Source organism: Pezoporus occidentalis, unplaced genomic scaffold (assembly GCF_034315485.1).
Source record: "Pezoporus occidentalis ecotype Australia unplaced genomic scaffold, CSIRO_AGI_Poc_V1 ctg24, whole genome shotgun sequence".
Taxonomy (NCBI): Eukaryota; Metazoa; Chordata; class Aves; order Psittaciformes; family Psittacidae; genus Pezoporus; species Pezoporus occidentalis.
In genome coordinates this window covers 4,624,923-4,652,771 of record NW_026914285.1, presented here as the reverse complement: position 1 = coordinate 4,652,771, position 27,849 = coordinate 4,624,923, and the positions used below count along the sequence as shown (strand labels likewise).

Below are 27,849 nucleotides of genomic sequence, written 5' to 3'. Positions count from 1 at the left end.
ATACACACAACTGTAGCTGAGTTAGGGGTTTAAACTGTAACTGTAAAAAGCCACATCTCTGCACACTGATCACAGTAATAATGCTTTATTTCTTTTATGACCAACACACTGGTTCTCATAAGGGAACCAGCTGATGTGTAGGAGCAAAGGTTTATTTCAGTGTTCAAAAAGGCCACTGTACAAGAGTTGTGTGAGAAAGGCCTTGAACAATCGTCCTGGATTACTAAATCAGAAATGTATGTGAAGTTTGCAATGATTTGTGTACTACCTTGCATCAGGATACTTACTGGGAAGAGCTTTCCTCTGAAAAAGAAAAAAAGAAAAACAGTTAGCACAAGAGCAGTTTCCCTGGCTGATTTACAGTCCTTTGAAATAGTTATTCTGAGCTTATTCAGCTCTTCAGTTTCTAGGAGATCGTGAACCAATTGTCTCTTCTGGTGTGAGTTTAAACAGAAAAAAGATTAGATTGCTTTCAAAGGTAAATAAACCTCCAGGTGAACATGAACTCTAACAGCAGCTCCGTTAGCTTGTTACTTTCAGGCAGCGGACCTTCTCAGACCCCGACACTGGGCATCCCTTCTGCACGAAGGGTAAACCCTAAGGAGGGTAACTTGGTGCCGAGCTTTTAGCAGTCAGCTTTAAAAGCAAATTTTCCACGTGCACTTTCATCACAACCCAGAAGAGGGAGCCAGTTAACTTAGTTTCCCCTTCGTCGGAACTCGGCCCCTCACATCTTCTAGTGTGAAAGTGAACTTTGTGCGGCTTCCCCTCTCAAATCTAGAGCAGAGAGGCTCCAGGACCTAGGGTTCGGCTCCTTGTTCTCCCTAGATTGCCGTATGGTACCTTATGCGACTGCACAAACGCCTCCGTGTCGTTCTTTAAGTATCTTTTACCGCAGAAGTTGGCAGAAGAAAAAATGTCAGCACCAAAAGAGTTACTGTCGTAATGCTTTTTAGTACCATGGAGTTAGAGCCTTCATGGATAGGAGAATGCATTACTGTCCACAGGAGTGCAGATGCTTTTTTTTCCTTTTCCTTTTTTCCTTTTGACGTAAGAGTGATTTTATTTTACTTACTTGTAAAGTAGCCCTTTTTCTGGGCATAAAATACTCCAAGGCCACATGATGCCATTACCAGAGCCACAAATACTACTGCGGTGATGATACCACTTACATTGAGGTCATCTGTAATTACAAGACAGAAGTCCAATGTTGTAAGTTGTAAAAGTTTCCACTGGCTTTATTTGTTTCCCCCCTAATTACTACAGGCAGCATTTGTAGCGACTGGAGGTCTTTGGCCCAAGCTGTGTAAGTCAGCTGGTAACACTTGAATGTAGATAAGCAGTCCAAAAGCACTACAGTATCATAGCCACATTGACAGGAGTGTTAGACATACTTCAAGCGCTTAGTTCTGGTCAAAATTAGGGAACAACTATGAGACTTCAAGGGATGCATACTCCTTATTAAACCTATCCCAAATAAGCATTCAAGTAGTAGGTCTCTAGGAGAAAATAACTCACAATCTTTAAAAGTCTTAAATCAAGCATTTTCCTATCGTTAGCTTGCCTGAAATAACTGAAACAGCTGATGGCAAGTCCCAGTCCTGAAGAACTCTTCAGGCCAGTTATTTAGAATTCAGTGCTTTTTTATTTTTAGACAGCAAGGCCTTTAAAATTCAGTATGATAAAGACCAACAAATACTTTAGCCCAGATGTAACTGTCCTATGATCCTATGTCCAAAGTTGAACTCGACAGTGGGCTACCAGAACACCTAGCCATTTTTATTTTGAAGGGGATGACTCGTGCCCATTTCCTGATATAATCTCCAAGAGGTTCAGACAATCATTTGTTTTAGGAGAAAGAAGCACAAACTGGCAGAAATATTTTCACAGGTTTTTGTTATATGTCCAATTACCAATTCAGATTGTGACTTTAAGCATACATTAATGGTTGGGAATTTTATCCCCGAAGTTATCAATATTTGTTCATTAGTTGACAGCAATTTAGGACTTTTATTTCCACAGCAGAGGGATTTTATCTAGGTAGCTTGTAGGACACTTGACCAGGATAATAGACCAGGAATGCATGATACAGTGACTTTCAGCTAAGTTCTAAGAAAGCACTGGATAATTGCTTTATGGAATACTTGGACATGAAATTCTGTGCAGTATTTGTTAGGATTTGTTACTATCTGCTTTCCTATCCCATCTGCAAGACTAGTTTTGTATTTTGCCAAAACACTCTCACGTTTTGGGTTATTATAGACTACCAACTTTGCCTCTCTTGCCCTTGCTAAATTCTTCATTACCTAACCAATGTCTTACTTCACCTGCTACGCTGTGCACATGGAAAAGAAATAGGCAACATGGGGTTTTTTTGTGTTTTTTGTTTGTTTGTTTGTTTTTTAAGCTACACTGACTTCTTCAGTGTTCCTCTGGCAGGTATAAATGAGTTCATTCAGTTAAATGTCTGATCTGTTACAGTAAGATACTTTAAGATGTCACATGAATGCATTTGAAAAGGGTTATTTTCTTTATGAAGTGCCAGTGAACTGGCACAGCATCCTCTACTCCTTCCACAAAAGCAATCTGAATTATTAAGACTTTCACATGGGTACTGCTGTTCTGAAGTTCAGTGTTCAGCAACCTAAAGGCTGGTTATTGCAATAATTTTAAGGTACTTAGTTAGCAGCTTTTCTGTGAAATGCAGTGAGATGTGCTTGTGCTGTATGAAAGGAATGCTTTAAGTAGCCACAGTATCTACGTAGAAGGAAGTCATATTATTATTCCTCCCCCAGATGCCATAATCAAACAAAAATATATAATTCTTAGCTTCTCAGTTGTACCACACAATAGAATAATTCCTATTGCAATACTGTTTTCCTCCCTTATTTTGTTTGACACATACCAACTTGCATTCGCTTCACTGAGCATTTCTGAGATAATCCAATCCCATTGGAGGCTTCACAAAAATACTCTCCAGTGTCATTCTTTGTAACTGTGTTAAACAGCTGTTAAGAAAGAGTCCAAAACCATTATCAGAATGGAGAAGAGAAAAAATAAAAATCAGACTTTCCTGTGGGATAGAAATTTTGACATGTCAACAGGGATTTGTTTAACAAAGTATCATAATTCAGCTCCCTCATCACACTGCCTATCCTTCAGCTTCTGGCCTAAGTGAGACCTCTTGATGGACATTTTAACTAGATGGGGTGGATCTATGAGGAGATTCTTTTTCAGTGTATCGGTAGTTTCCAATAAAGTGCATTTTCTTAGACACTCTAATTTCAGAGCCCCTGAAATCAGAATATTTTGTTCATTTTCACAAACAAATGATAATCATGTACTACAAAAATGTGACCCATGAACTTCCTGTGGGAAATGCATCTGTCCCTGTCCGTGGGTGTCGTCCCTTCCTCCCGGCCCCGAATGGCACCTTCTCTCTTCTTCCAATGGAGAAATGCTTAACTGCACTATTTATCAAATACTTTTCACTGGCAAGTACTCTAACCATGCCACTCAAGTCTTGGAAGGCAAATGCAAGGACTGCAAGAATGAAGACCTTAGGTCCACTGTCGGGGAAGATCAGGTTCACCCTTAGTGCTGCACTCCCACTGAAGTGCATGAAGTTGCTATTCCAGATTTTAAGGTGCCACTACCAATAGAACTCTGTTGACATACTGAGAGATCATTCTCACCTGGCACTAGGTAGCTAACTGGCAAGGTGAAATTTGTCATAAATTTTCTATATTCTGCTCATTTTTCATTACTGCAGTCTTGTAACTCACCCAATTTGTATGTATCACTCTGTCTATGGCTTGTCATTAGTCCAAGGCAGAAACCACCTTCTACATTTGTTAGCACATATTTCAGCATGACATTGATCTCCAACAAAGACCTTGTGCATTTCTGGGTTAAGACTCCTGTGTGTCATTGTATTAAACAGTAAATTTGGTCTTCTTTATAGCTGGTTATGACAGAGTTGGTTATTACACTTACCAGAGTGCCAGACTTCTTATTCATGGTATAAGTTATGTTTGCTGCTCTAGCATTGCCTGTTCCTGTCTTTTCCAGTAAGGCAACACCGTTCTTGTACCACTGGTACTCAGATGGAGGAGACCCCTCTGTTTCCTTACAGCTCAGTTGCACTACTGTTCCTGTCATTGCAGAGCTGGGTACCTCACACACTGGAGTAGTTGGAGCAACTGGACAATGAAATTGCACTTGTTACACAGTTTTATCAGTACTGTCTGTAAGACAAGTTTGACAGTCCCTGGTGAGGAGGTGAGCACTTGCATGCGTACTTAGAAACTAGCACGTTAATGAAGTAAGGTGATGGAGACGGGGTTGAAGGCAGAGTCCTGCCACTAGAGAGCACAGCAAAATTTGGGAATTGCTAAAAAAAGATGCCTACTCCCAGCCTCCACCACCATCTGCTGTGCCATCCTGTCTCCAACCTATACACCCTCATGCAACCCCAGAAAGTTTGTTGTACCTTACTTCTTGTATGGGGTCTCTTGCTCGCACAGAGGAGGGATAATTCAGGCAATCCATAGTCAAGCATTCCCCCCTTCCCTGCCCCAGTACTTAAAAACAGAAGTGAGGAAGGTGTCTTTTTATATTAAAAGAAGTTCTGAAAAATGTCTGTCAGAAAGAATTACCAAGATTGGCCACCACCATAGCCATTGCGTAAATACCAAGGAACAAAACTAATTGGACGCTAAATTTCAGTATAAATTAAACACTCCCACATACAGATGCAGGAGAAGTGATCATTCCATCTGCCACGGAGATAAACATCTCTTTTCCAATTTTTATTACAAGAATAGAAAAGGAACTTAGGGTTTGTTTTGGTAACAGGAATCTATGTAGAAGAAAGCTAAAACTGAAGGGGCATGCATGGAACATTAAAACCACAGGTGACACCTTAACAAGTATTCATATTTTTTCCTTGACCGATTTTAAAATCGGAAGTGAAAATAAAACCAAGTGAAATACTAACTAATCCACATTAACTTTCAAAAAAGGTTTGTGAGCAACACACACACACACTTCTTTGGACTCTAAGATTTCAACTTTAAATTAAGAAGCCACGTTTATAAAGGGAAAGCTGTTGAGATAATGGAAGAAAGGAGGAATAAGTGGGGGTTTTAGTAGCTCGTTGTTGGAACTGATCAGAAGTTCAAGAATTTCTCATCCTTTATGAAGGACTTTCAGACTTTACTTTTAACTTTAAAAGATCTATTATTTTTTATAGAAAAAAAATCCAAAACTATACAACAATACCATATAGAAACTACAAAAGCAAATATTTCCTTTTCTCCTTATACAGAGAAAAGAAGAAATCCACCAACCTCTACCACTCATCTATGGGAAAAAATACCAGGAACAATATAAGAAGAATGTGTTCTCTTCCCTGCATTCCCCAATGGGGAAAGAAAACAAAGAGAAAACCCATAAAGAACAACCACCACCCCAAGCCAGCACCACCTCTTCTGTAAATAAAGACCACAGATTGCTTGCTCGCTGGCTGGCACTGCACAGACACTGCAGCAATTTCTCCTTCCAAAAACAGGAGGAGACTGTAGCATATTGAAACGAACTGCTGCTGAGGAATATTTGATAAGTGTTGACAGATGCTGACTTTCCAGTGCCAAACACCATGATCATTTTATCCAGATTCTCAGCCACTGCATGACTTCAATTTTAGTAGAAATGGAAGCTTCAGCAATACATAGATCAGCATACTTGCTAAGTTTCGAGAAGTGAAACCCACACTTACAGCAACAAAACCCTAGTTATATTTCTTTCCAATGCAAGTGTTCATTTGGCAAAGCTCTTTTGCGAGTACCTTGTAGGATGTGCATATGTACATGTGTTTATAAACCCAGCCCAAAGACCACCCAAAAACCCAGCAGCCACACACCATACAGACAACCCTACCATCAACACTCCTTGCTATCATTCAATTCAGTTACAGAAGCCCGGGTAAAAAAGTTTGTACCCAATACTGTGAGAGTAATAGTAGCCTCTCCCAGGCGTTGCCCCTCTTCGCTCTTTGCACTGATTTCACAGCGGTAGGTCCCAGAATCCCTTCTAGTCACATTTCTAATACGGATTCCTGTATTCAGCATCTCTGCTCGGCCTCGAAGATCACCTTTAAGGGAGAACAGAGAGAAGTTTCTCTTCTTTGCTTATGGCAAATGTCTGTGTCTCATTGGCTTGTTCTGAAATCACATGCAATTTATAAACTCCTTTATTCAGGGTTAGCTATCTATCACCAAGGAGCAACATGTAATCCCCTTCCCAAGACAGTAAAAACCGTCCACAACTTGTCCATTTGGTCTAAAAAACAACCTCAAAACAAAAAAAACAAACCTCCTACATCTGTCATATTTTCTAGTTGAAAGGTGGAATGTTTCTTTTCTGCAGATATTTCAAGAAAACATGTATAGCAGCAGTCAGGTGACAAAAAAAAGACATTATCTTCCATGAGAGGGACAGCAATCAGTAACTTCACTACTTTTCAGAAAGAACTGTGAGATGACAGCAAAGTATTTGACATATTAACTTCGCAAGAAAAACAGAACGCATTTAGCAAAGATATTGCCAGACTACCTACAATGGTTTTTTTTTCATTTTATAGGCTGTTATGAAAGTAAATGTACATGCACACACAGAACCATGAGTTCCAGTGTTTCTTTAAACTAAATATATGCAGAAAAAAAAACAAACCCCAAGTTCATCAACAGGACCAGTACATCTTGCAAGCTCTACAAACCAACAAAATCACTGTGCTTTTATTTTACTTCTCAACCTTCATTTGGTTGGTTAGAAGGTACCAGAGACTCATATGAAGCTGAGGTAAGTCCTTTTTAGAACATATAAGCAGAAATTCCACTTCTGAAAAGAATACAAATTATTTAAAATAAACAGCTGAGTTTATATTTTATGTATACAAAAATTGCTGCATTATTCATACCTAAGCCTCCAGTTCTACAGGAGGCTTCAGAAACGTCTTTGTAGCATAGAAGTGCAGAGCTTGCAGTAGTTTTGGGGTGTTTAGATCCAAATGTAATTTCATTTTTGAAAAATGACAAGGAATGTCATTTTCCTTACATTTGAGTCTTACTATATTCAACTTCATTAAAAAATAACTAATCATTGATAATCGTATTAAGTGCTTCCCCTCTCCACACCCCAGGGAAGACTTCTTTCCCTCAAAATGACAGCTGTTCAGTTCCTAATGTTATTCCCCAAAGAAAGAGTCGGTATCTATGCTAGAGGATGACATGTTAAACTATCAGTCTAAGTTTGTAGTACTATAAATTGTACCTGTAAATTCACTGTTGTAGTAGACAAATGAGACTCCTTGAGACTGAATTTTCTTCCATTCTATTCTTAAGTTCACACTTCTGGAAAACTTGTGCTTACAACTAAGAATAGCCTCTAGAGGGGCAAAAAAAAGAAATAAAGAAAATAATGCCAAGAGGACTTTAGCACCGTGTCTTGTCCACGTTCACACTCCATGAAGTTAATATTCTCTCTTCAAAAGAATTTGAGCAGTCAGTAGGGGCCATATCTACTTCTCAAGATGATGGCATCAGGCCTTCTCCAGATTTACACAAACAATCTATTAATTTTTTTCATACTTTGGTGGCCTTCAGATCAAACTTCAGTTGCTGGGGACCATGTTGGATGGGCACAGATTCTGTATTGCTACCCTCATTTTAGGTTTAAATATTTTAATCAGTGAGTATATCACCATTAAAAAAGGACTCTGATCCTGTAAATGATATTTTATGAATTACCATTCTGAATTCAGCATCAGTAGTTTAACTGTTTAAATGTAAACTTAATGCAGGTGGACAAAATGCTAGTAAGATGGTTAAACATTCTCCTAAGTAATTTGTATATTTAGTTACAATTTCACATTAGTTATTGTAAGGGTATGTGGAAGGTGAGAGTCTGCTTCATGAAGGTTTCCCAGTCAAGGACCTATTCAATGCAAAAGCAGTAACAAGTAAAAAGGGCTGCAACAAACAAAACCAGACACACAGACATGACAGATAGGGACTATCAGAGATGATGATAAAGACCATCAGTATTTATTGGGATAAACTCAGTGTTTCAGTACTTCCATTCTCTGCGGAAAAGCATGCTGAAATATACATATCCCCCCACCCCTTCAGTAAATAATTCTTAAGTCAAGGTATTAATACGAATTGTTGGGAGACAACATCAGAGGAAAGAATTTATCCAGACCTCTGACTGGCTCCAAATCCATCAATACAGTACAATTTAGCATCTCCCAGAAACTTCTGTAAAAGAAACAAATACAATACTGACCTTGCCACCTCTAGGCTTCTTCCAACATAGGCCAGAGTATCAAGGATCAAAAGCCTTTATAGTTTTGACAATGCTTGTCTAGCTTTTCTGGAGGCACTGCTCAAACATACAGTCAATCTGCATTAACTGGCACCCTCATTTCCAGTCTAAGCAAACAAGCTGAAGGGCAATTAAGAGCTACCAACTGATCTACCCACTCACCCTTTAGAATCTGACTTCCCAGGTCTGTTCTGTAGAGAAGCCCAAAGCTTCCAAGGGGCCAGACTGGTAGCCTTGGTGATTTCTCATAGGGGAAAAAACGTCTAGACAGACTTGAAAGAAAAAGTGAGGCAGGAGGGCATTCTGTGCCAGAAACACGTTACATACACTGGCCACTCCGAAAAACATGCTGTGCACTCAGGAAGCCTGAGGTTCCTGACTTTAGGTTGAGTGGATGGGTGGAGGCTTCCTGAATCTTAAGATTTGTTAAAGTTTCCTTTCAATTTTGTTTTTGTATCCTTTTAACAAAGAAAAGCCATCATTCAAGCTCAGCTTGCTCTTGCAACTGACCTTGTGACAGTTGGCTGGTCTCATGAGCTAGTCTGTATTAGCTGACATAAAGGCAGCTCAGCTGAAGAGTTCTCAGCTGAACAAGTCACCTCTGTCTTAAATGAGTTGCCCCTTTCTTGCATAGCACATTTTTTTGTTTCAGGAAAGGCTAGCATTGATGCTCTCCCACTAATCTTATGCAGAGAAAGTGAATGGCGTGGAAGAAAGGGAGCACACACAGGCAAGACAAAACATAATAAAACCCTCCTTATATCTCCCCTCTACTACTCCCCCCATACTAACAGAGTCAGCAAGAAGTGTTTCCAGGACAGGTCTACTTGACTTGCATTATGGTAGGTCCACAGGATGCAGTGCATTAGCACAGGCTCTGCCAGACCTGGAAAAGCCATCTAGGATCTTGGACTGGTCTGGGCAATGTTTAACTTGGATTTACATCTAGTCTGAAGGCTGTCATTTGGTTATAGAATCATAGGATATTTCAGGGTGGATGGGACCCACAGGGATCACTGAGTCCAACTCTGTGCTCCTTGCAAGAATACTTAAAACTAAACTATATGGCTAACAGTGTCATCCAGATGCTCCTTGAACCCTGACAGGCTTAGTGCTGTGACCACTTGCCTGGGGAGCCTGTTCCAGTGACCAACCACCCTCCTCTACAAGAACAGGAGTTAGAGAAGAAAAATGCATTTCAGATCAGTTGTATCCAATCGAATACCTCTGTCTATCAGCCCCCACCATTCCCTTAGTGCTGCTACACAAAAAACCTGGCATGGCACCTGACCTATGTTAAACTGATCTCACTTTAACATAAAAAGAGTGAAAGAACAAAATGCACGCTATACATCATACAAAAAGAGCCTAATCAAGCTTTAATATTACCTGAAGAGCTTCTCTCTCTTACGTGTCCTGAGCTCCTATTAAGTTTTACTCCCCAAAGGTGACAAGAATACCTGACAGAAGCCCAGCTGACAGCTTTAGATACCTCCAAAATACTTGATCATTACCACAGAACAGATGAATGAAACCTAAAGCTCAGCAAACACTGCTTTCAAGTCTCAAATCCCCATCTCTCTCAATTTCAACCAAATGTAAAGAACCAAACAAACAAGAACCCCCCTCACAACCCATAGACCACACATACACACTTAGGATCCCTTTCTCACCTACCCAGAAAACATCAGGTTTTCCTCCCTGCCTCCTTAACTTCTCTAGCACATTATTGGAAATAATTTTTCATATGACATACACATATATAAATATGTAAATAGCCATTATAGTTACTAAAAATTAACTGACTTACCATTTTTCTCTCTCTAGTCCCTCACTTCTCTGTCGTGCAAAATAATTAATGCTTCTCCTTTCTATCAGTTCCCATCATTTTGGGTGGAATGAAACCAGGCAGAAGTTAGAGTGGTTGATAAAGGTTGATAAACAAGTCATAGAATCATAGAATAGATAAGTTTGAAAAGGACCTCTAGGGAGCATCTAGCCCAACCCCACATCAAGTAGGAGAAAATGGGGACAAGACCAAGTCAATGCACAGTCAATGCAGATTGTAAGAGCTGGACCACCCAGGAAAAAGACAGACAATCTTAATAGCTGCACAGCTTCTGTATATATAGTTTGCATGTATTGTATTTGTACTAAAAATATTCACAGCAATGCCCATACTGTACCCTTGAACTCCTCTGCTTTTACGTTTTTGTTATCCGTTTCAATGGAAATTCCAGACACTTCACGATCTGCAAAAAGACACAGTTCAGCAATAAGTACTTGTAATTTCATATGTGCATCAGCAGCTACAAACAGTAATTTCAAGACCTCCTTACACTGGGCAAATTAGATATTGTCTGCTAAAGAAAGCACAGGAATGAGAGCTAGACCAGGGCTAGGCTTGTGGGTGGCCTCGAACAATTCATCTTTTCTTCTCCATGCCTTGGCACCTGCAAACAACGGTAATATTTCTCTCTTACAATAGCATGATAACATTTACATGTGAGAAGCTCTATATAAACAGTAGGCATTGATTTATACTGGAGTAATGTCTCAAGTCTGTTTCTAATGGGGGAGACCTGCATTAATCCATAAGTGCATTTTCCATTGTATCCCTGTTAGAAGGCAGGTGTTTACTGAAGAATACCATATACAGCTCCTACAGCATAAAATGGGCGCAGTAATTGGCAGTTACCTCATTCTTGTTCAAGTGAGATGGAAAACATTAATCAGTATTTCTACAGTTTTATATCAAAAAACAATCCAAAACAAAAATTCTGTACATTTTTGGATCTCTCTTGTATCAAGAACACCAAAACTCCAGAGAACATGTGAAATAGCCACTAGCCCTACATCAATCCCCACTCAGCTACCTACTCCCTGACTGGACCTCACTATACACCCTCTCTTAAGAGCTGCTCTCCTTCCAGGAAAGGGCTCCACTTCATTCCCTCATGATTCAGAAGCATTCCTGCAAAGCCCAAGAATCAGTCAGTTATTCCAATTACTCCATGACAGGCTACAAGTCTACCAAGTGCTTAAGAACAACTAAATACAGTTCCTAACACAGATTTACATTAACTCCCCCCCCCCCCCCCAGCACCTTTCTGAGGTGAACAGCTTTTCATCCAACAGTACCCCCAATTCCTTCTCAGCAAGGCTGATCTCAATCCCTTCATCCCCCATCCAGTACTGATAATGGGGGTTGTCCTGATACAGCTGCAGGATCTTGAACTTGGCCTTTTGAACCTCATGAAGTTCTCATAGGCCCACTTCTCAAGTTTGTCCAGGTCCCTCTGGATAGCATCCTGTCCCCCAGGCAAGTCAACTGCACCACTCAGCTTGGTGTCATCTGCAAACTTGCTGAGGCTACACTCGATCTCGCTGTCCCTGTCATTTGTGCAGATACTAAACAGTACTGATCTTGCACACCATCATGGTTTTCTTCTCAATTAAGATCATTCCTTATTGTTCAAATCTGCACTACAGAGGGAATTCTTCATCCAAGAAAAACCAAAACGAAACCAACCACAGACTGTAGTTCTATCAGTATCTATGGCTGTTGCCTCTGAATCATGGAGAAAGAATCAGAACAGGTATTTGAGTACCTGGCACTGTAGCAAAAGTTCAGTGACTCATTCACTGTATCTGGTGTGGTGGGTTGACCTTGGCCAGCTGCTTCACATCCACCCAGCCACTTCCTCACTCCCCCTCCTCAGGGGAGAAAAAACTGAGAAGTTCGTGGTTCAGAAGGAGACAGGAGATGGCTTAGAAGTTACCACCAACCCCAAACTGGACTCAGCTCAGAGAAAACAAATTAGTTCTGTTTCCAGTTAAAACCAGCAGGGGCTGTGTAGTCAGTCCGTAACAGCTCCTCTGATGCTCCTTCCTCTGCAGTTTTCCCCTTCTCTCCATGGGCTGCAGTTACTGTCAGGAGCCTGCCCCAAGATGGATCCCCCATGCACTTCAGGTTCCTTCAAACCCTATCCACTTGCTCCAGCATGGGACCCTCTATTGGATGCACTGTGCATATCTGCTCCAACACGGTCCTCCACAGGCTGCAGAGCAATACCTGCTTCACCATAGTTTCTCCACGGGCTGAAGAAGATCCTCCTTCTCTCCCCTTGGTGCTCTCAGGGCTGTTTCTGACACTTTTCCCCTCACACCCAGGCAGGGTTTTCCCCTTCCTTCCCCAGGTGCTGCCATCATGGCTGCAGGACTCAGCCGTGTCCTGCGGTGTGTCCATTGGATCTAGCTGCTCCTCACAGAGGCCTCTGCAGCCCCGTGACAGCCCCTGGGCACCTACACCCCATATTCCTGTATTAATCTTCAGAGTTGCAACTTGCTAAGTATCTCACCATCCCCTTCCAAATATATGTCCAACATCTCTTGTTTCTAAGAGAATACAGCTTCACACCTGGCAATGTAAAGTGAATTCTCCTATGTGCACATTATCAAAAGATCAAAATTAGTGTGCAACTCTCCTGTCCTTCATATGTTTTAATATTATCATCACCTTTGTGATACCTCAAAATAGTTACAACGTAAGTTTGATATGAAAATAAATAGGAAGTGAAGAAGACAGTTCCAGCAATGCCATTTATATAGCCTTAGAATACTGAAACAGAAAAAAAATATTTGTATTACAAATAGTGCTTGGAAATTTTTTCCACCCCATCAAGAAAGGAAACTTTCCTGTTGGACTTTAGAAATAGAAATAAAGAAAATACACAAAATGACCCCAAACACACACCCTATTGAAACCAGAGGATGGGGAGCCACTTCTCCAGCATCTCCCAAAGTAACCATTAGTCCTGCATGTCCACTCAGAGCCCATCTCCTTGGTTTTGTCTAGAATAAAGCCTGAAGTCATTAAGTCATTTTGCTTTTTACCTATTAAACCCTTTTCAGATTTATAAAAAAAAACAAACAAACAAACTAGCTTTTGACTTTTACCAAACCATGTTTTTTCTAGAATAACACCACCACATATCCTATATGGCAGCAGATAAAAAATCACGTTTACTAATTGAAAGAACATCTTCTTTCATGTCTTCATGAAGAGGAGAAGCCTTTTGTTCTGAGGCTCTGTGAGCAGCTAATAGGTAAGAGCATTTCTAGGCCTCCAGCATGTGTGTAAAGTAATTTATAAATTACTTTTCATCAACCTTTGCTGGCTGAGCACAAACATCTCAAACACATGCAGTTCACCACTGTATTACATTCACCTTTTCATGGGCCTGGAAACTTTTCTCCTCCTCTAATACACGTCACACTGCTCACTGTCATGGTTTAAGTATTCATGAGCTAGAAGCCACATAAAATATGTTTTATGAATTCTGGGGCAGGACCATGGTACATGCTTCTCTCTATGGAAGTTATCACAACATTACCCTGTGTACTTTGTACTGGGAGCTTGCAATTGCACAAAGTCTCCATATTTCCCCCTGCATCAAGGGATTTATAGAATATATGAATATACTATGCAACACAGTAAGTGCAAAATAGTTCAACATTCACACAGCCCTCCTTCCCACACACACAAACCACAGATATACATGACCCTTTTCAAGAAGCAGTAGAGTCCAGAACAGTAACTTAAGGTGGCGCAGATAGCTGACCAAATTAAAACCATTGTATGTTCTGATCAAGCAGAAAGATGGAAGAGCTCCTTTAAGCTACAGCATCTCTTCCTTAAAAATGTTATTTTGAGAAATGTCTCTGCCAACTACTCTGAATCCAAGATTTAAACTTTGGGTTTCAGTTCACCATATAAAGAGCAAGAGTGAAACGATGACATATTACTGTACCAATGAACTTTTTTTTTAATAATATACTTTTATACAGACCAAAAGAAACCCCTATGATGTGTCAGCAACCTTATTTGTTCAGAAGCAAACCCCAGAAATACACACTTTCCATTTGATAATCACTCATACAGCTGTAAAATGATACTACTAGCTGGAGGAATCATTAAGGAAAAGCGTATTAGTCAAACCAAATCAAAGGAAATAGTTTGCCTGGAGGAAATTACATGAGAACAGAATCAAAACAAAGTTATAAGTAAAACAGAAGAAGCCAGCTTGCAGTATTTGTTTTGCCAAGTTCTAAATAGCAGGTGGCCTATAGCAAAGCTTAACAAAGGATTTCAGAGGATACTGTAGATTTAGGAAGTTGGATGTCCCAAGAATAAAGCAATAATGAAGCCAGTTCTCTTTCTGAAATGCTTGAAAGGAAATAGGAAAGCAGACATCTGTTTGGTGTTAGCATCTTTCAGACATGTGACCACCTCAGGATAAGCCATCAGCAACATGCCTAGATGCTGATGCAGGCCTCTCAGCTATGTAACTACTATCCTGAGGTACTCAAACAACAGAGTTTTCTCACAATCACACAACTCAGATTTTTTCTTGGTAGTCTAAGATGCAGTTGCTACAACTGAAAGGCTACCAACCCCACTCCTGGTGGTGTTGGCAGGCTAGACTATGATAACTCAGACACTTAAAAATAGACAGTCAGGGCTCAGACCCACCACTCTTCACACCCATGCTGCTGTCAGCAGTCAGTGTCTAAGCAAACTTCATCTTCCACCAGTTCTGCCTGGTGAATGCTGACCTCCAGCAAACACACTGGAGAGAGATCAGGAGTATTCACAGCCTCTGCAGGGTTTTCCTGTGCTGGACAGAGTCCTTAAGCAATCTCTGAAACTGGTGATTTAAACACCAAATGTAGCCTAAAACAGCTGGAGTAAATCCAGCTTCATTCAGTAAACAACATGAATATGTTATTAAGACTACAAATTTTGGACAAGGGCTAGAAGAACTTATCCCACATCGGGGGGGGGGGGGGGGGGGCAAAAAGTTAAGAAGCTCAACTTCAGTCTTTTAGTTATCTTGGGCTACTTAATTTCTTGAATCTTAAACAATATTTATAGAACAGGATTTACTTGGGAGAGAGTTTATCCAATTCACAAAAACCCCCAGCCCTGTATATCTTCACCCACAGAAAACAAAGGAGTAAACTGAAGGGGGGGTCTGCAGGCTGGGAATAAGCATCCCATCTAAGGCCAGATGGGGAGAACAAGTTTGTATTTTAATCAGCATGGTGTGATCACATAAAGGACAGTAACTTGAGAGAAGGCACATTTTCTGGCTGAGCAGCTAAAGGGATCTAAAACAAAAAAAGGAACTTAAAGAGATTCTTAGCCACCCCTTCACTTAGGTGGTAGCTGTCAGTAGTGCTTCTCTTGTGCTTTGCAAGCTGCCAGAATAAAACACAGCAAGTTCTAGTCATTCAGACCCCAGAGCTGCTGCAGCTCTCAGACTGGTGGTAACACACACATACAGCTCTTCAGAGTAGCTTAACATGCTGTGAAATACGTGGCGTGATTTTCAACACTCCTACTGGCTAATTAGGAAATAGACCTTGCAGATGTTTTTGATCAAGGAAGAAAACCTAGGGATCCTACACTATGCACACATGGGCTATCCCTATGTCAGTGGCAAGCAAGGGAAGTTTTTCTAGCAGCTTGAAGAAACTGCTTTTAACAAAGTTCACTTTATAGTCCTTACAACTATAAGGAAAATGGCTCCTCAATACAAGCAGATGCAGTGCTGGTTTTCTCACACTACAAGTAAGTTCTAATATATCTGTGCTAGTAGTGTTTCAAGCATCAGAGGGTGGCTAATTATTGTATTCCTTAGACAGTACTCAAAATGCAGCATCTTGGTCTTGACTCTACGGAATGAGAGATACAGCAGAAGCAGCAGGCTTTTAGATACTCAGAAGGTTCAAAGAACAGAGGGCTACAGGGAATAAAAGCTTGCTGGTAGGGTAGCACAGCTTAACTTCTTTGTTGTAGGCAGTGCCTTTTCCATAAGAAGATTTATTAACAACCTCATTAAAAGCCTTGTAATGAACCACAATTTGAATGCACAGATACCTGTCAGCTTTCTCTCCCTTTTGATTATACAAGCCCCCTCCTAAATCCTGACATTTTTTCAATTTGTGGAGAAATGGACCACGTTTTTGGAGCAAGGAAAGAGCAGGGCAGTGGGAAGAAACAAGCCAAATCCAATATTTGGTTTGGCTTCTCCTTTGGAAGAACAGCTATTACAGAATTAAAATTCCATCTCTACAGCTGATTATCTGACACACACGAAACCCCTCACCTTCCCCTCACCTCCAGCGAAACCGAAAACATTTCCCCAAAACCCAAAGGCGTTTTCCCCCTTCCAGCCCAGGCTCAGAGCCACTGCACAACGGAGTAACCCTCCATTCCATTTGCTCTCCTGAGCAGAGTTATACATATGAAGCTGATAAGGCCAGCATCCAGACAGTAGGTCAGTTAGATACCCAAGACATACAGTGTCTTATATAGCTATAAAAGATATAAGAGTTTTTCTGGGAAGTCAGCAGATACCCTCTTCACCTTTTCTCTTTTTTATTAAAATATCTCAAGAGCAAAAGCAGTTAAATTAAAAGGAAAAAAAGAATTATCTACAGATACTCAAGCAAGAAAGCAATCAAGTTTTAAGGTATCCTGCCTGCAAGACCTCTATTGAGATAAAGCAAGGTTCACCCTAAAGCATACTTTACAGTGGTTCCTCCAGACAGAGGAACCTGACAAGTATTAAGTTGTTTCAGAAAAACAAACAAAAACCCTCAAAACTTGGACTAAAATGGTAGAGCTTAAATGAACAAGCTGCTCAGGTTCAAATAGTTTTTGTCTACTGCAACACACACTCCTTGGCAACTGGGCAAAATCTCTGTAGCACTATTTTCCCTCTCTTTTCCCACTTAAAAAAGGTGGCTAAGAATTTGAACATGGCTGGAAAGCTAACAACAATTGTGTGTGGATTTAGTACCTGTTACATGTCCAGAAGTCTAGAGCCTAATACAAAAAAAGAGTACTATTTGACTTAGATATAGCATAAAAGTAAAAACAGTCCTTCACACTCTTCTGCTACAGAAAGGAGGGTTTAATTTGCTTCAGTAACTCTGTCTTCATAACGGAACACACTTGAGAAACGGAATGCAGAACTACATTGTCATCCCACCAGGAGTTTTTAAACAGGGGAAAAAGAAGCTTACCCAGAAAGTGAAAAAGCAGGATTTTTACCTGTATTTAAAGCTGGTATTAGATGATCTGAGGAGCTTGCAATCCCACAAAGGAAAGAAGTTTCTGTGTTAAATGCCTCAACTACAGAGCAGAGTAGCAACGAGGTTTTCATTTATAATGCCAGCCTAAGAATGAGTTGATCCTCTGCTTTGTGTGTACTGTTTAGTGCAATCTGGAGGGCCAGCACACCAGTGGATAATGCCTTCATTTTTAACTTTCAAGTAAAGCAGAAAGAAAATAATCTTGAAAGTAATAAGAAACTGAAGTTTTCAGAGCCAATTATCTAAAGTTACCAGTAGTAGTCTTAAGAGTTTAAGATCATGTTAATAATTTATTTCAGGGCAGAACCCCAAGGACAGTCAGCCCTGGAAACACAAACCTGGAAGAGCCTATAGAGGAGAAAGTAGGGAATAAAAATTAAGTGGCACAAAACAAGAATGGAAGAGTTTATTTGGGTCAGCCTTTCTAAAGGAACTGAACTCAATGCACAACAATTCCCCATAAACTGAACAGCCTCCTAAGTGCATTCAGCAGTCCCAACACTGAAAGATTACTATATAAGATGGTGTGGGAAATTCAGGGAGGGAGGGAGACCATATATATAATTAATTATAAAATTTTAAAACTCAATTTTTGCTTTCTCTTTTTCTAGTTGCACAGAAGAGGGGAATGGTTTGAATTCACAGCTTGCAGAGGTTCAATGTAGCATGAAGTTTATTCCAACAGAGAGACAATCCAGAAAGCATATGCCATTAACCAAATAAATATTTATAGATTGCAGTTTTACAAGACTCAAACCTCTGCTACTCTTCTTGTCTCCATGGCAATTCAGAGGGAGCTTCTGAAAATGGGGGATGGGGTTTTAAACTAGTCGGGCTCTCACAAAAAAGCCCATTTTCCAGCCCTCTCCCAGTCATGCCCAACATCAGTTTCCACAGCAACTCATCAGTGGCTGCAAACAGCTTGCAGGGACAGTGCAAGCCTATAGCTGCTTCAGCTGCAGCTTATTTTAAGAACATCAGGATGATGATGTCTAGTACCATCATGTCTCCAAAGACCAAAAGAATAGGCTACAGGAGTAGAAGTCCCTTGCCACTGCTGTCCTGCCCACCTCATACCACACACTGCAGCAGTGATCTGAACAGATTTCCAGTTGCACTATTAGGTGTAACAATTCAGCAAAACACTGGCCTGTGCAAACACCTAGGGAAATTGTAGAACTATTAGATTTACAAAACAATGCTAGGTACCCAGTGCAAACTGTCATGTTCCCCTGAACAACAGGCAATAGTACTAGACTGATTTATATCAACTGTAAAATCAGTCCTGAAACACAGAGAGTTGGGAAACTAGAAGAAACATGTCACACACCCCAAAACCCCCGCAAACATTCTGGCCCACAATTCAAGATAAAGATCTCTGAAATCTCCTATAATTTATAAGTGACTTTTGCTGTAACTGCCAATCAATTTGACTCATGTCATTTTTAAACCTACAGATATACACATTACTTATAAAAAAATCCCCTGAAAACAAATTTAGTTTACTTGCCTACTGTGTCAACCAGCATTAGTCACAGTTCCAGTAAGCATCATATGAAACTGGAGTCCCTGCTCATTCAGAAGCAGTAAAGTCATTCATTCACTGCAGGATCATGTTTCCAGATGCTAGGAAGAACATCAAGATGCTACAGTTTTAAAATGCTCTAAGTAACTACATTGTTATAGTGAAGGAATGTCTCTTCCCATTGTTAGTCTTACTCATTTAAGCTGGAACCCAATTGCCTGTGCATCCTCAGTCCCTTCTCAAGTTCATAGCAGTTTTCCCCCAGTAGGTGTTCTCAATCCTGTTTGATAAATCTAAGCATTTTACAAAGCACTTTCACTGCAGAGGATATGTATATGTATTAAATTCTGGTTTCTAAAGGTATAGGAGTAGCTAACTGTGCATGGCAAACAGATCCTAAGTAGCAGGTAAGATAGGTAATTTGACCAGCTGCACACAAATGTCTCATTTTCAGCAGCATAAGAATCAAAGCTATTTTCACCTTATGTCCCCTACTGAAGGGGGTGATACCTCTGAATTTTAAAAAACCTCAGAAGTCCTCTCTCAAGAAGATGTTGACCTAGAATATACTTCTATACTAATATTCAAAGGATGTAAGAAATCGAGTTTTTTAAAAAAGGGCTTTACACAGGCTTTCTCCATTCAATTTTTGCTGCCTGTGGGACATACTGTGACTTCATTCTAGCTAGCATGTCCATGAAAAAAAGTCAGTCTTTCCAAAACCAGTAGGATTCTCTTTAAATACAAATATTCAGCAAAAGCTTTTTGCAATGCTTTGTGAATTGGGGGTTACTGAGGAGATGTTTTCACTTGAGCAAATTTCACTCAAACCTTGAATTTTAGGACTGCATCCTATGAGTGATAAGCAGCACTAAAGTTAGCTTTCTAACTTTTTTGCTCCAGAATACAGACTAGATTATTTGCTAATATGAAATGAAAACATGATGCCCACTTCTCTCCTAGCCAAAAGAATTTGGTGAATCTTTCCTAATAATCCAAACACAATTGCCAAATTAGCTCATCCCATTTTCATTCACACATGATCTCTTACACTGACAAGTTTACTCAATAGTCTCTTCTTGCCAGAAGCAGTTAACAGTAATGTCTGATGACTATTACTTTTAATCAACATTGCAGTTTACAGTACAAATGCGTATCTTTAGCCTTAATTCTACAGGCCTTTAATAGATAAGTTAGTCCTTTAATATCAAGTTTTATAGAAGCACCTTCTAGCACATTTGAACAAGACTGAAGTCACTCCTTCAATTCAATCAGGGCTGATACATAGCAAGAGGACCTAGAACAGATGATGTCTGGCATGCTTAAAGGAGAAGGGTAATTAGAAGAAATCCTCCGGAAGGTAGAGGTAAGAACAATAGGTCAGTATAATAGATGCCAAGTTTTCCTCTAGAGGGATGAAGGGGACAAAAAAACAAGAAAACCAATCAACAAACAAAAACCACAGAAAACCCACCAAAAAAGGCCCCCAGACCAACAAACCACTATAGTCTTTATCCCATTAAAAGCTACACAAGCAAAATAACATATGGGTAGTCAGATTAGAAAACATGAGACTAACAACACTGGAAAGTTACACAGGAAACAGGAATAAACATAGAGTAACTCTGTGCTTTATTTATTTTTAAATCCAGCATAAATGGTAACTTGGCAATCACTACAGCTTTTCAACAGGAGAGATGTGTTAGAAGCCACATCCTTGAGAATATTTGGGTAAGGTTCAGTAATGAAACACACTGCTGCTTTGCGTCAGAAGAAGGGAAATCTCAGTATGGGAGCTAACATTTACAATTCACTGGTTTTCTGCTTCGTGTAATAAGATTTGATGAACTTGTCTGCAGGTGCTTAAACTAAGAAAGTAGCAGCTGTTTCACTGTTGCAAAAATGAAACAAGAAGAGATGTCAGCAATTCTGTAATGCTGTAAAACAAAAAATAATTCAGGAGACAGAATGAGTTGTATGGAAAACAAATAATCTTGTCAGAATGAGTCAATCAGGTCAGAGACAGAAGTAGTACCAGGAACATGTACAGTTGGTTTTAAAAAGAATTTAATTGCAAGATCCCCATTAGAATTGTTTATTTGTTGTTTTTTTTAGAATAAACCATAAGTGGTTAAGGATTCAGCGCCCTCAGTCTCTACCTTCTGAACCACAACTTAGTGCTTAAAAGTCTGGTGGTTAAAATGGCTATATCTGACATCCTCCAGAATCCAAGTGGTTAAACAGTTAAATCTGGAATGTAGAGCACACACAAGATATATCATCAAAGCCCACGTTGCACTTCTAGAATACTTACTACAGTCAATAGACTGTACATTTCATGAAACAATGACTCCCAGATAGGCATACATGCTGGTTTAAACTACTGTTTGCCATCTACTTTGTCTACTTCTGCACATATTCCATTTATAACCGACTGTTCATGAGATATTGATGCTCTAGAAACTATTACTGCATAAACTGAATTTTCCTTTAAAAATAACACTAAAAAATGCCACTGTGAAGGTGCTTGTGCTCCTTCAACTTAGGTCAGCTAACTTCCATTTAAGGATCTCTTTTTGAGAAAGATATTTGAAGAACAGGCCAAGGACTACACTGGCAAACAGATTACACAGGCAGACACACACTGGCGTAATCACATGGAACACAAACACACAATAAGGTCTCTAGAGTTCATCTCTGGATTCACAGAACAATACATTTTAGTAAGATGATGATCTGGGCATGTTCACATATTTATTCCCACTGTTGTTGTAGGGCTGAGGCTCTTGCTGTGAGCCTTTTTGCTACAAAGCTAGCATCAGAGCTATGAGTGGTTAAGAAATCCAGAAAGGATTAAAAAAATGGTTCAGTGAAGTCAAAACCAGTTGCGTTCAGTTTAATCAAATGCTAGTCTGATTCTAAATACTTATTACCAGCTTTCCAAAGCACAGTGTAAAACAGTCTTTTGGGTTTAGTAGATTGTTATATAGATACTTCCTCTCTCTTACATTTTCTGATGCTGTACTGCAATGCTGAGATACTGATTTTCCTCTCAGGATCCTTTCAAGTGGTTATGACATTACTGTGTACCAGTGAATTATGTTACACCAGGGAGGACCATTGTGCTTCTGAACAGAAGGCATCAGCAGCATTCATTGCAAGAGACAAAGAATACTCAAATACTGACTAAATCATAGAATAGTTCGGGTTGGAAAGAACCTTAATATCATCAAGTTCCAACACCCCTGCCACCTAAGGCTCTGTTCAACCTGGCCTTGAACACTGCCAGGGACAGATTACCTGAACAACCCACTCCAGTGCCTCACCACCCTTACAGTAAAGAACTTCCTCTTTATATCCAATCTAAACTTCCCCTGTTTAAGTTTTAACCCGTTACCCCTTGTCCTATCACTATAGTCCCTAATGAAGAGTCCCTCCCCAGCATCATTATAGGCCCCCTTCAGATACTGGAAGGCTGCTATGAGGTCCAAAACATTTACCTTTCACATAAAAATATTTACTGAAATTCAAATGGAAAGCTACTAAATCTTCTTAGAGGATAAACATCTTTCCTGCACAAACTCTTCCAACACCTATGCATGGCTATTAATGATCTTTTAATTGGACTTCATGTGGACATTAGAGGAGGGAGAGGGAAAGAGGGAAAGAGGGAAAGAGGGAAAGAGGGAAAGAGGGAAAGAGGGAAAGAGGGAAAGAGGGAAAGAGGGAAAGAGGGAAAGAGGGAAAGAGGGAAAGAGGGAAAGAGGGAAAGAGGGAAAGAGGGAAAGAGGGAAAGAGGGAAAGAGGGAAAGAGGGAAAGAGGGAAAGAGGGAAAGAGGGAAAGAGGGAAAGAGGGAAAGAGGGAAAGAGGGAAAGAGGGAAAGAGGGAAAGAGGGAAAGAGGGAAAGAGGGAAAGAGGGAAAGAGGGAAAGAGGGAAAGAGGGAGACACACCCTTTCCCCATCTTTTAAGGAGAACCCTGCAATACTTGTTTATTCTTTAAAAAAAAGGGCAGGCAGGGAGAATAGGGACACAAAGAAACCCCAGCCAGCATTAATACACAACAAAAGAACTGAACCTAGCAATATTTATCATATATTTTTGTTTAGGAACAGTGCTAAACAGATACCAGTGATGTCTTTCTTTGAAATTCTACTGCTATTTTGTTTTTAGAGATAATCATCCTCTATTTAATTATTTCTACATTTATGAGTTGCAAACATCTGAAACAAGCTGATTTTAGTGCATGCAGCGTAAGTTACTGATTAGTTATAATGTAAGTCTTGAGCAACAAAATATATGCTTTTCTCTGTTAGGAATTATTAAAATGTATACCCTTTTCCAAATCTTGACATATAACATCTTAATTGGCAAGACATCACATTAAAATTTGTTTAATTCAGCAGGAGCAGCATTTAAAGAGTCTTCACTCATGTCACATATAAAAAGTATATATTTCTGTTTAGAATTAAACTGTACACATTAAGAGTTAACTTGATAACACACATGCCTTTCATACAGCATGAGTCAGCTAAATGTTTTATTCTCAGCAGAGCCTGACTTTACCCCAATCTAAATTTTAAGTGTTCACGCTCTGGAGCAAGCTTAACACATTAACACCAGTCAATCAGACCCAATAGAGCTCTGTAGCATGAAAACTGCAGCTCGGAGCACCCTGGCTGATGCCACTGAGCAGTGCCTCAAGCCAAAGCTGCTTGGGGTCCCAGCCAGCAGCCCTCCATGGGTCTTGGCACACCAAAGCTGTCTGTTGCTTCTCTTCCCTAGCCTCTGTGCCTTCTCAGATTCTTCTGTATTTAGGCAGCCTCCCCAAATAAAGAGGGACAGCCCTTCATTATTAACAACATGGGACAGCCTACTTGAATCCCAGTTTCAGAAGTGCTCACCACCACTGTGTCAAAGCTGCAAAGCCCTATCACACTCCCCAGAATCCCAGTCAGTTGGTACAAGCATACTTAGATCAAGAGCCACAGACAGCAAGCCAGGAGTTCAAGGCAGAATTTCTCGCCTTTGTTGCTGACTAGCTAAAAGACTGGAGAAGGGGCAGAAAACCCATTTAGGTGGCCCAGTAGTCCCAGGGCCAAGAATTTCCTTTTTAAGACCATTTTGTAGAAACAGAAAGGGCGCTGGAACACAAAAGCTGGCCACAACACTCAGAAAACACACCTACACATGCTACAGATATCATTCCGGATGATGTGCTTTTACTATTTTTTGCCAGTACAGCTACTAGAAGGCTTCAGTTATGAACCAGGGCCTCCCTGCAGTAAGTACTATCTGTATGTTTAGGTGGCAAACTGCTGTCTAACTCACACAATATGTATTCAAACTTTGGTTTTCTGCATATAATTCTTCCATACGTTTACAAGTATTCCAAGTCCAAGCACTTCTCCAACTCTACTTCAGCTCTAGCCAACATACACAAATTCTTAGCATACTAGCCCCAGGAACTACTCTCGATTCCTACTGGGCACTTTCTGCAGACTGAGATACAATAATCAATCATTATGGTTTCTTTATTATATTAATTTGAGCAAAAGTCACTCCTCAAGAATGCATGTTCCATCATTATTTCCAAGTACTACGTTAACAGTCTGTGAATGGCAAATATAGCCTCTATTGTTAACATTATCTGGTATCAAAACAACCATATCACTTTCTATTCAGATAATGCTTTGTTTCTGTTTGAGTCTGATTCAGTGGTTTGGACTGGTTTGAGAAATTAAGGGTTGAACATGCTCTCAAGAAGTTAACAAGTTAATCCAAACAAAACCTATGTAAAGCTATAAAACTTCACACCTGTAGTGTCTGTTCTTTCCAGATCAATTCTTACCATGTCTCACATGTTTAAAAACATGGCTGTTTTTAAACAGCTAGAATCAAGCTGTAGCTATCTCAATGCAAGTTTCATCTTCCCAACTCTTACTGGAAATTGCTAAGTTTTGAGCTTGTAAAAAGTTCGCATTCAAAAAGGCTCATTACCAGATTTTTCTATCATGTCTTTCCCTGCTAATAATCCTTGAGAGAAACTGGATGCCTGCTTTAATTCCTATTAACCAGGAGGGGCTACAGACTTACAAGTTGTTCAACTAGCACTATTGTATTGCATGCTGTTGTTCAAGAATGACTATTTTCCTCTTCTTCCTTCTCCAAAAGCTCCTTCACCTCCCAGTGTATGTCAGAAACTGACAAGTGAACAGACCAGATGTTCAGCTGCCAAGATCACCTTCTGCCTGGTTTAAGAAATTTTTTATAAGCACTTGCATGCTCAATGATATACTGTGAGCACAGAGGTGACATAACTCACTGGTGCCCTCTGGAAAAAAGTGGCCTTGAAAACACAGGTGAGCACTGGCAATCATCCAAATGCTCCTCCAGCCTTATTTGCTGTCTCATTCTTTGAAATACATATTCATTCCCCTAAAACACCCCAGTGTTTAGATGAACAAAACAAATAATTTGTCTTGATAACAAGACACCATAATATTTGCTTTAAGCTTCCTGCAGTGGAATTACAGCACAATCACATACAGCGCTTTGAGGAAGATGAGATGGACTTTTTCTTTAGAAATGTTTTACTAAAACTGTTAGCTCTTTTAAAACTACTCCAGATGGCAAAAGGCACACCAGAAAGTAAACTGAAATAAAGCTATCTTTACAAAATTGGAGGGGGAGTGGGGGATATAACCAAAATACAATTAATTACTGGTAAATTAATTGTCTTTCAGCTTCCACATAACATTTCCCTCGGTTTCCATGTTCCATTAAAGTGCTCACCCCATTGTAATTTAGCCAGTAAACTAGAAAGTAAACTCATAAGCTACCTATTTTGCCACCTATATGAAATAGTGCCACAAAGTTATCACAGTGGAGAAAAAAAAAACCTCAACCAGCCAAACAAGAAAAAAAAGCAATATGATCATTCATTGTATACATACACTGGGACACCATTTTATGCAATTTTTTTTCATCTGGTATCATTGTATAACTTCAAGGGAACCTTAATTTAGCCATTCCATATGGCCCTGGCAAATAGTCTACAATGACAAATACAAATGTCTACCTTGTATATCAAAACAATTGAAGCACAAGATATTTATATCATGATGTGGACATTTCTGGCTGTGTGAACATCTCTTAATAATCTTCCTTTATGTAAGCATTTATCCTGGAGTCACCTCTAGCATTACTAAGAAAATGTACAACACTAAGCCTTACGTTGAGAAAAGTATTCCTAAAAAGGATCGCCAGCTGCAGGGAACCGATGACTGTCTTCAGAAGTGCTCCAACAGAAAGATGGCATTTTGAGTGCTGATGGCCTCTAAGTAGGTCATGCAATCTGTAAACTTTTAAATCCCAGTTTCAGAACTAAATCATTAATTGTTTGTGCCCCTCCAAAAGCACAACCCCACACAAAAAGACAACCCCAAACCTGTCCCCCACCAGCTCCCCAACCAGAAGGGATTGCTGGTTACTTACTGGTACCGTAGAAGATACACACGTCACTGTCAGTCTTCAGTGAAGAAGTACCACTATTATTCACTCATGTGAAATAATGAGAAAACTGGATTTATTTGTTTTTATAGTCTCAGTTGTACAAGGTCATTCTTCCATGCTTAAGATGTGACTACCAGCACCTGAGAAAAACCTAAAGCAGTTACAGCACCCTTTCAGGAAGGGCCAAAGCCTTCTCTAACAGTTTTAGCTCACTTCTTTAAAAACAGGTCTGCACACATTCCCCCCCCCAGTAATATTTGGGGTCAGTGGATGGAGACAAGTTTGGTAACTTTGGGTCACAAAAGATGATCCCACATGCTTTGTCAAGTCTGTCAGCTAAAGAGCAAAGGTGAAGTCAAAGTTACACTACTTGTGAGTTCTTACCTAATAATTTGTGATGTCCTCAGCCAGTTTCTTCAGCAGAAACTGGCAGATACTGTGTTGCTGCCAAAACAGTCTGCAGTAGGAAATATGATAATACAGGAAACAATCGTAAAAATATCTTTGTGTAATTCAGTTAAATAGACAGTGAGAAGACTTTATCCAGGCTCAATTAGGTCTGCTAATCACAGTGTAGCTTTACCTCTCATTATTAATGCCAGATGCCCTATGTTATTCGCAGTTACCAGAAATATATGTCCTGTGACATGAACAAAGAATTGTTGCAATGTTAAAGCTAAGAAAACAGGACCTCAGAGACTGAGGGGCAGCAAAAGCAAGGTCTCCACTTGTACACATCCACCTTAAGTGGAAGAGAAATTGCAGTTGTCTGAATGTGACATTTCCAGGTACATTTCCTGTCTCTTGCATGCAGTAAGGGAAGACAGTCACACTCACTTTTATATTTGCACATCAAATAGTTCAGGTTACTTGTCTCACAGCCTCCTAAGAATACTGCAACACCAGACAGGGACCAGCTCTCTCTGGCTCCTCTCTGCTAGACAGAAAGGAAAAAGACAAAGCCCTCACCACAGAACAGCAATGCTTCTGGCTGAGGCCTCAAAATTAGACAGCCCCTTTCAAGCAGCATGCCTAGGTTTAAAGGAAAGAGCATGATTTGCTCAAATGCAGCAACAGCCATGATTTCCAAGAGACATGCCAATAACTCACAGTCAAAGTTTCTTCTGAGCCCTGAGGATCTAACCAAGAGGGTGAAATGGTGAAGGTTATAACATCAGCTAAAGAGAGGAGCATGTCTCCCTTTTTAAGACAGGAAGGTCTTCCAAACAAGTCCTCAATTTTTATGCGTTCAGAAGCATT

General features: G+C 40.0%; 1 protein-coding gene across 2 annotated transcripts in view; it reads right to left on the bottom strand.

Annotated features, from left to right (window-relative positions):
* The window catches only part of JAM2 (junctional adhesion molecule 2), a 33,674-nt gene that overhangs the window by 1,955 nt on the left and 3,870 nt on the right, over positions 1–27,849 (bottom strand). Inside the window, exons 2-8 of one of the 2 annotated variants that reach the window (XM_062622132.1) lie at positions 10,572–10,637; positions 7,333–7,446; positions 6,002–6,154; positions 3,997–4,202; positions 2,906–3,008; positions 1,076–1,183; positions 269–303 (exon numbers count right to left, since the gene is read on the bottom strand). In XM_062622132.1, the coding sequence (XP_062478116.1) occupies positions 284–303; positions 1,076–1,183; positions 2,906–3,008; positions 3,997–4,202; positions 6,002–6,154; positions 7,333–7,446; positions 10,572–10,637 (770 nt within the window). In that variant the 3' untranslated portion in view covers positions 269–283. The remainder of the gene's footprint in view (positions 1–268; positions 304–1,075; positions 1,184–2,905; positions 3,009–3,996; positions 4,203–6,001; positions 6,155–7,332; positions 7,447–10,571; positions 10,638–27,849) is intronic. The other variant, XM_062622131.1, reaches the window with a different exon arrangement.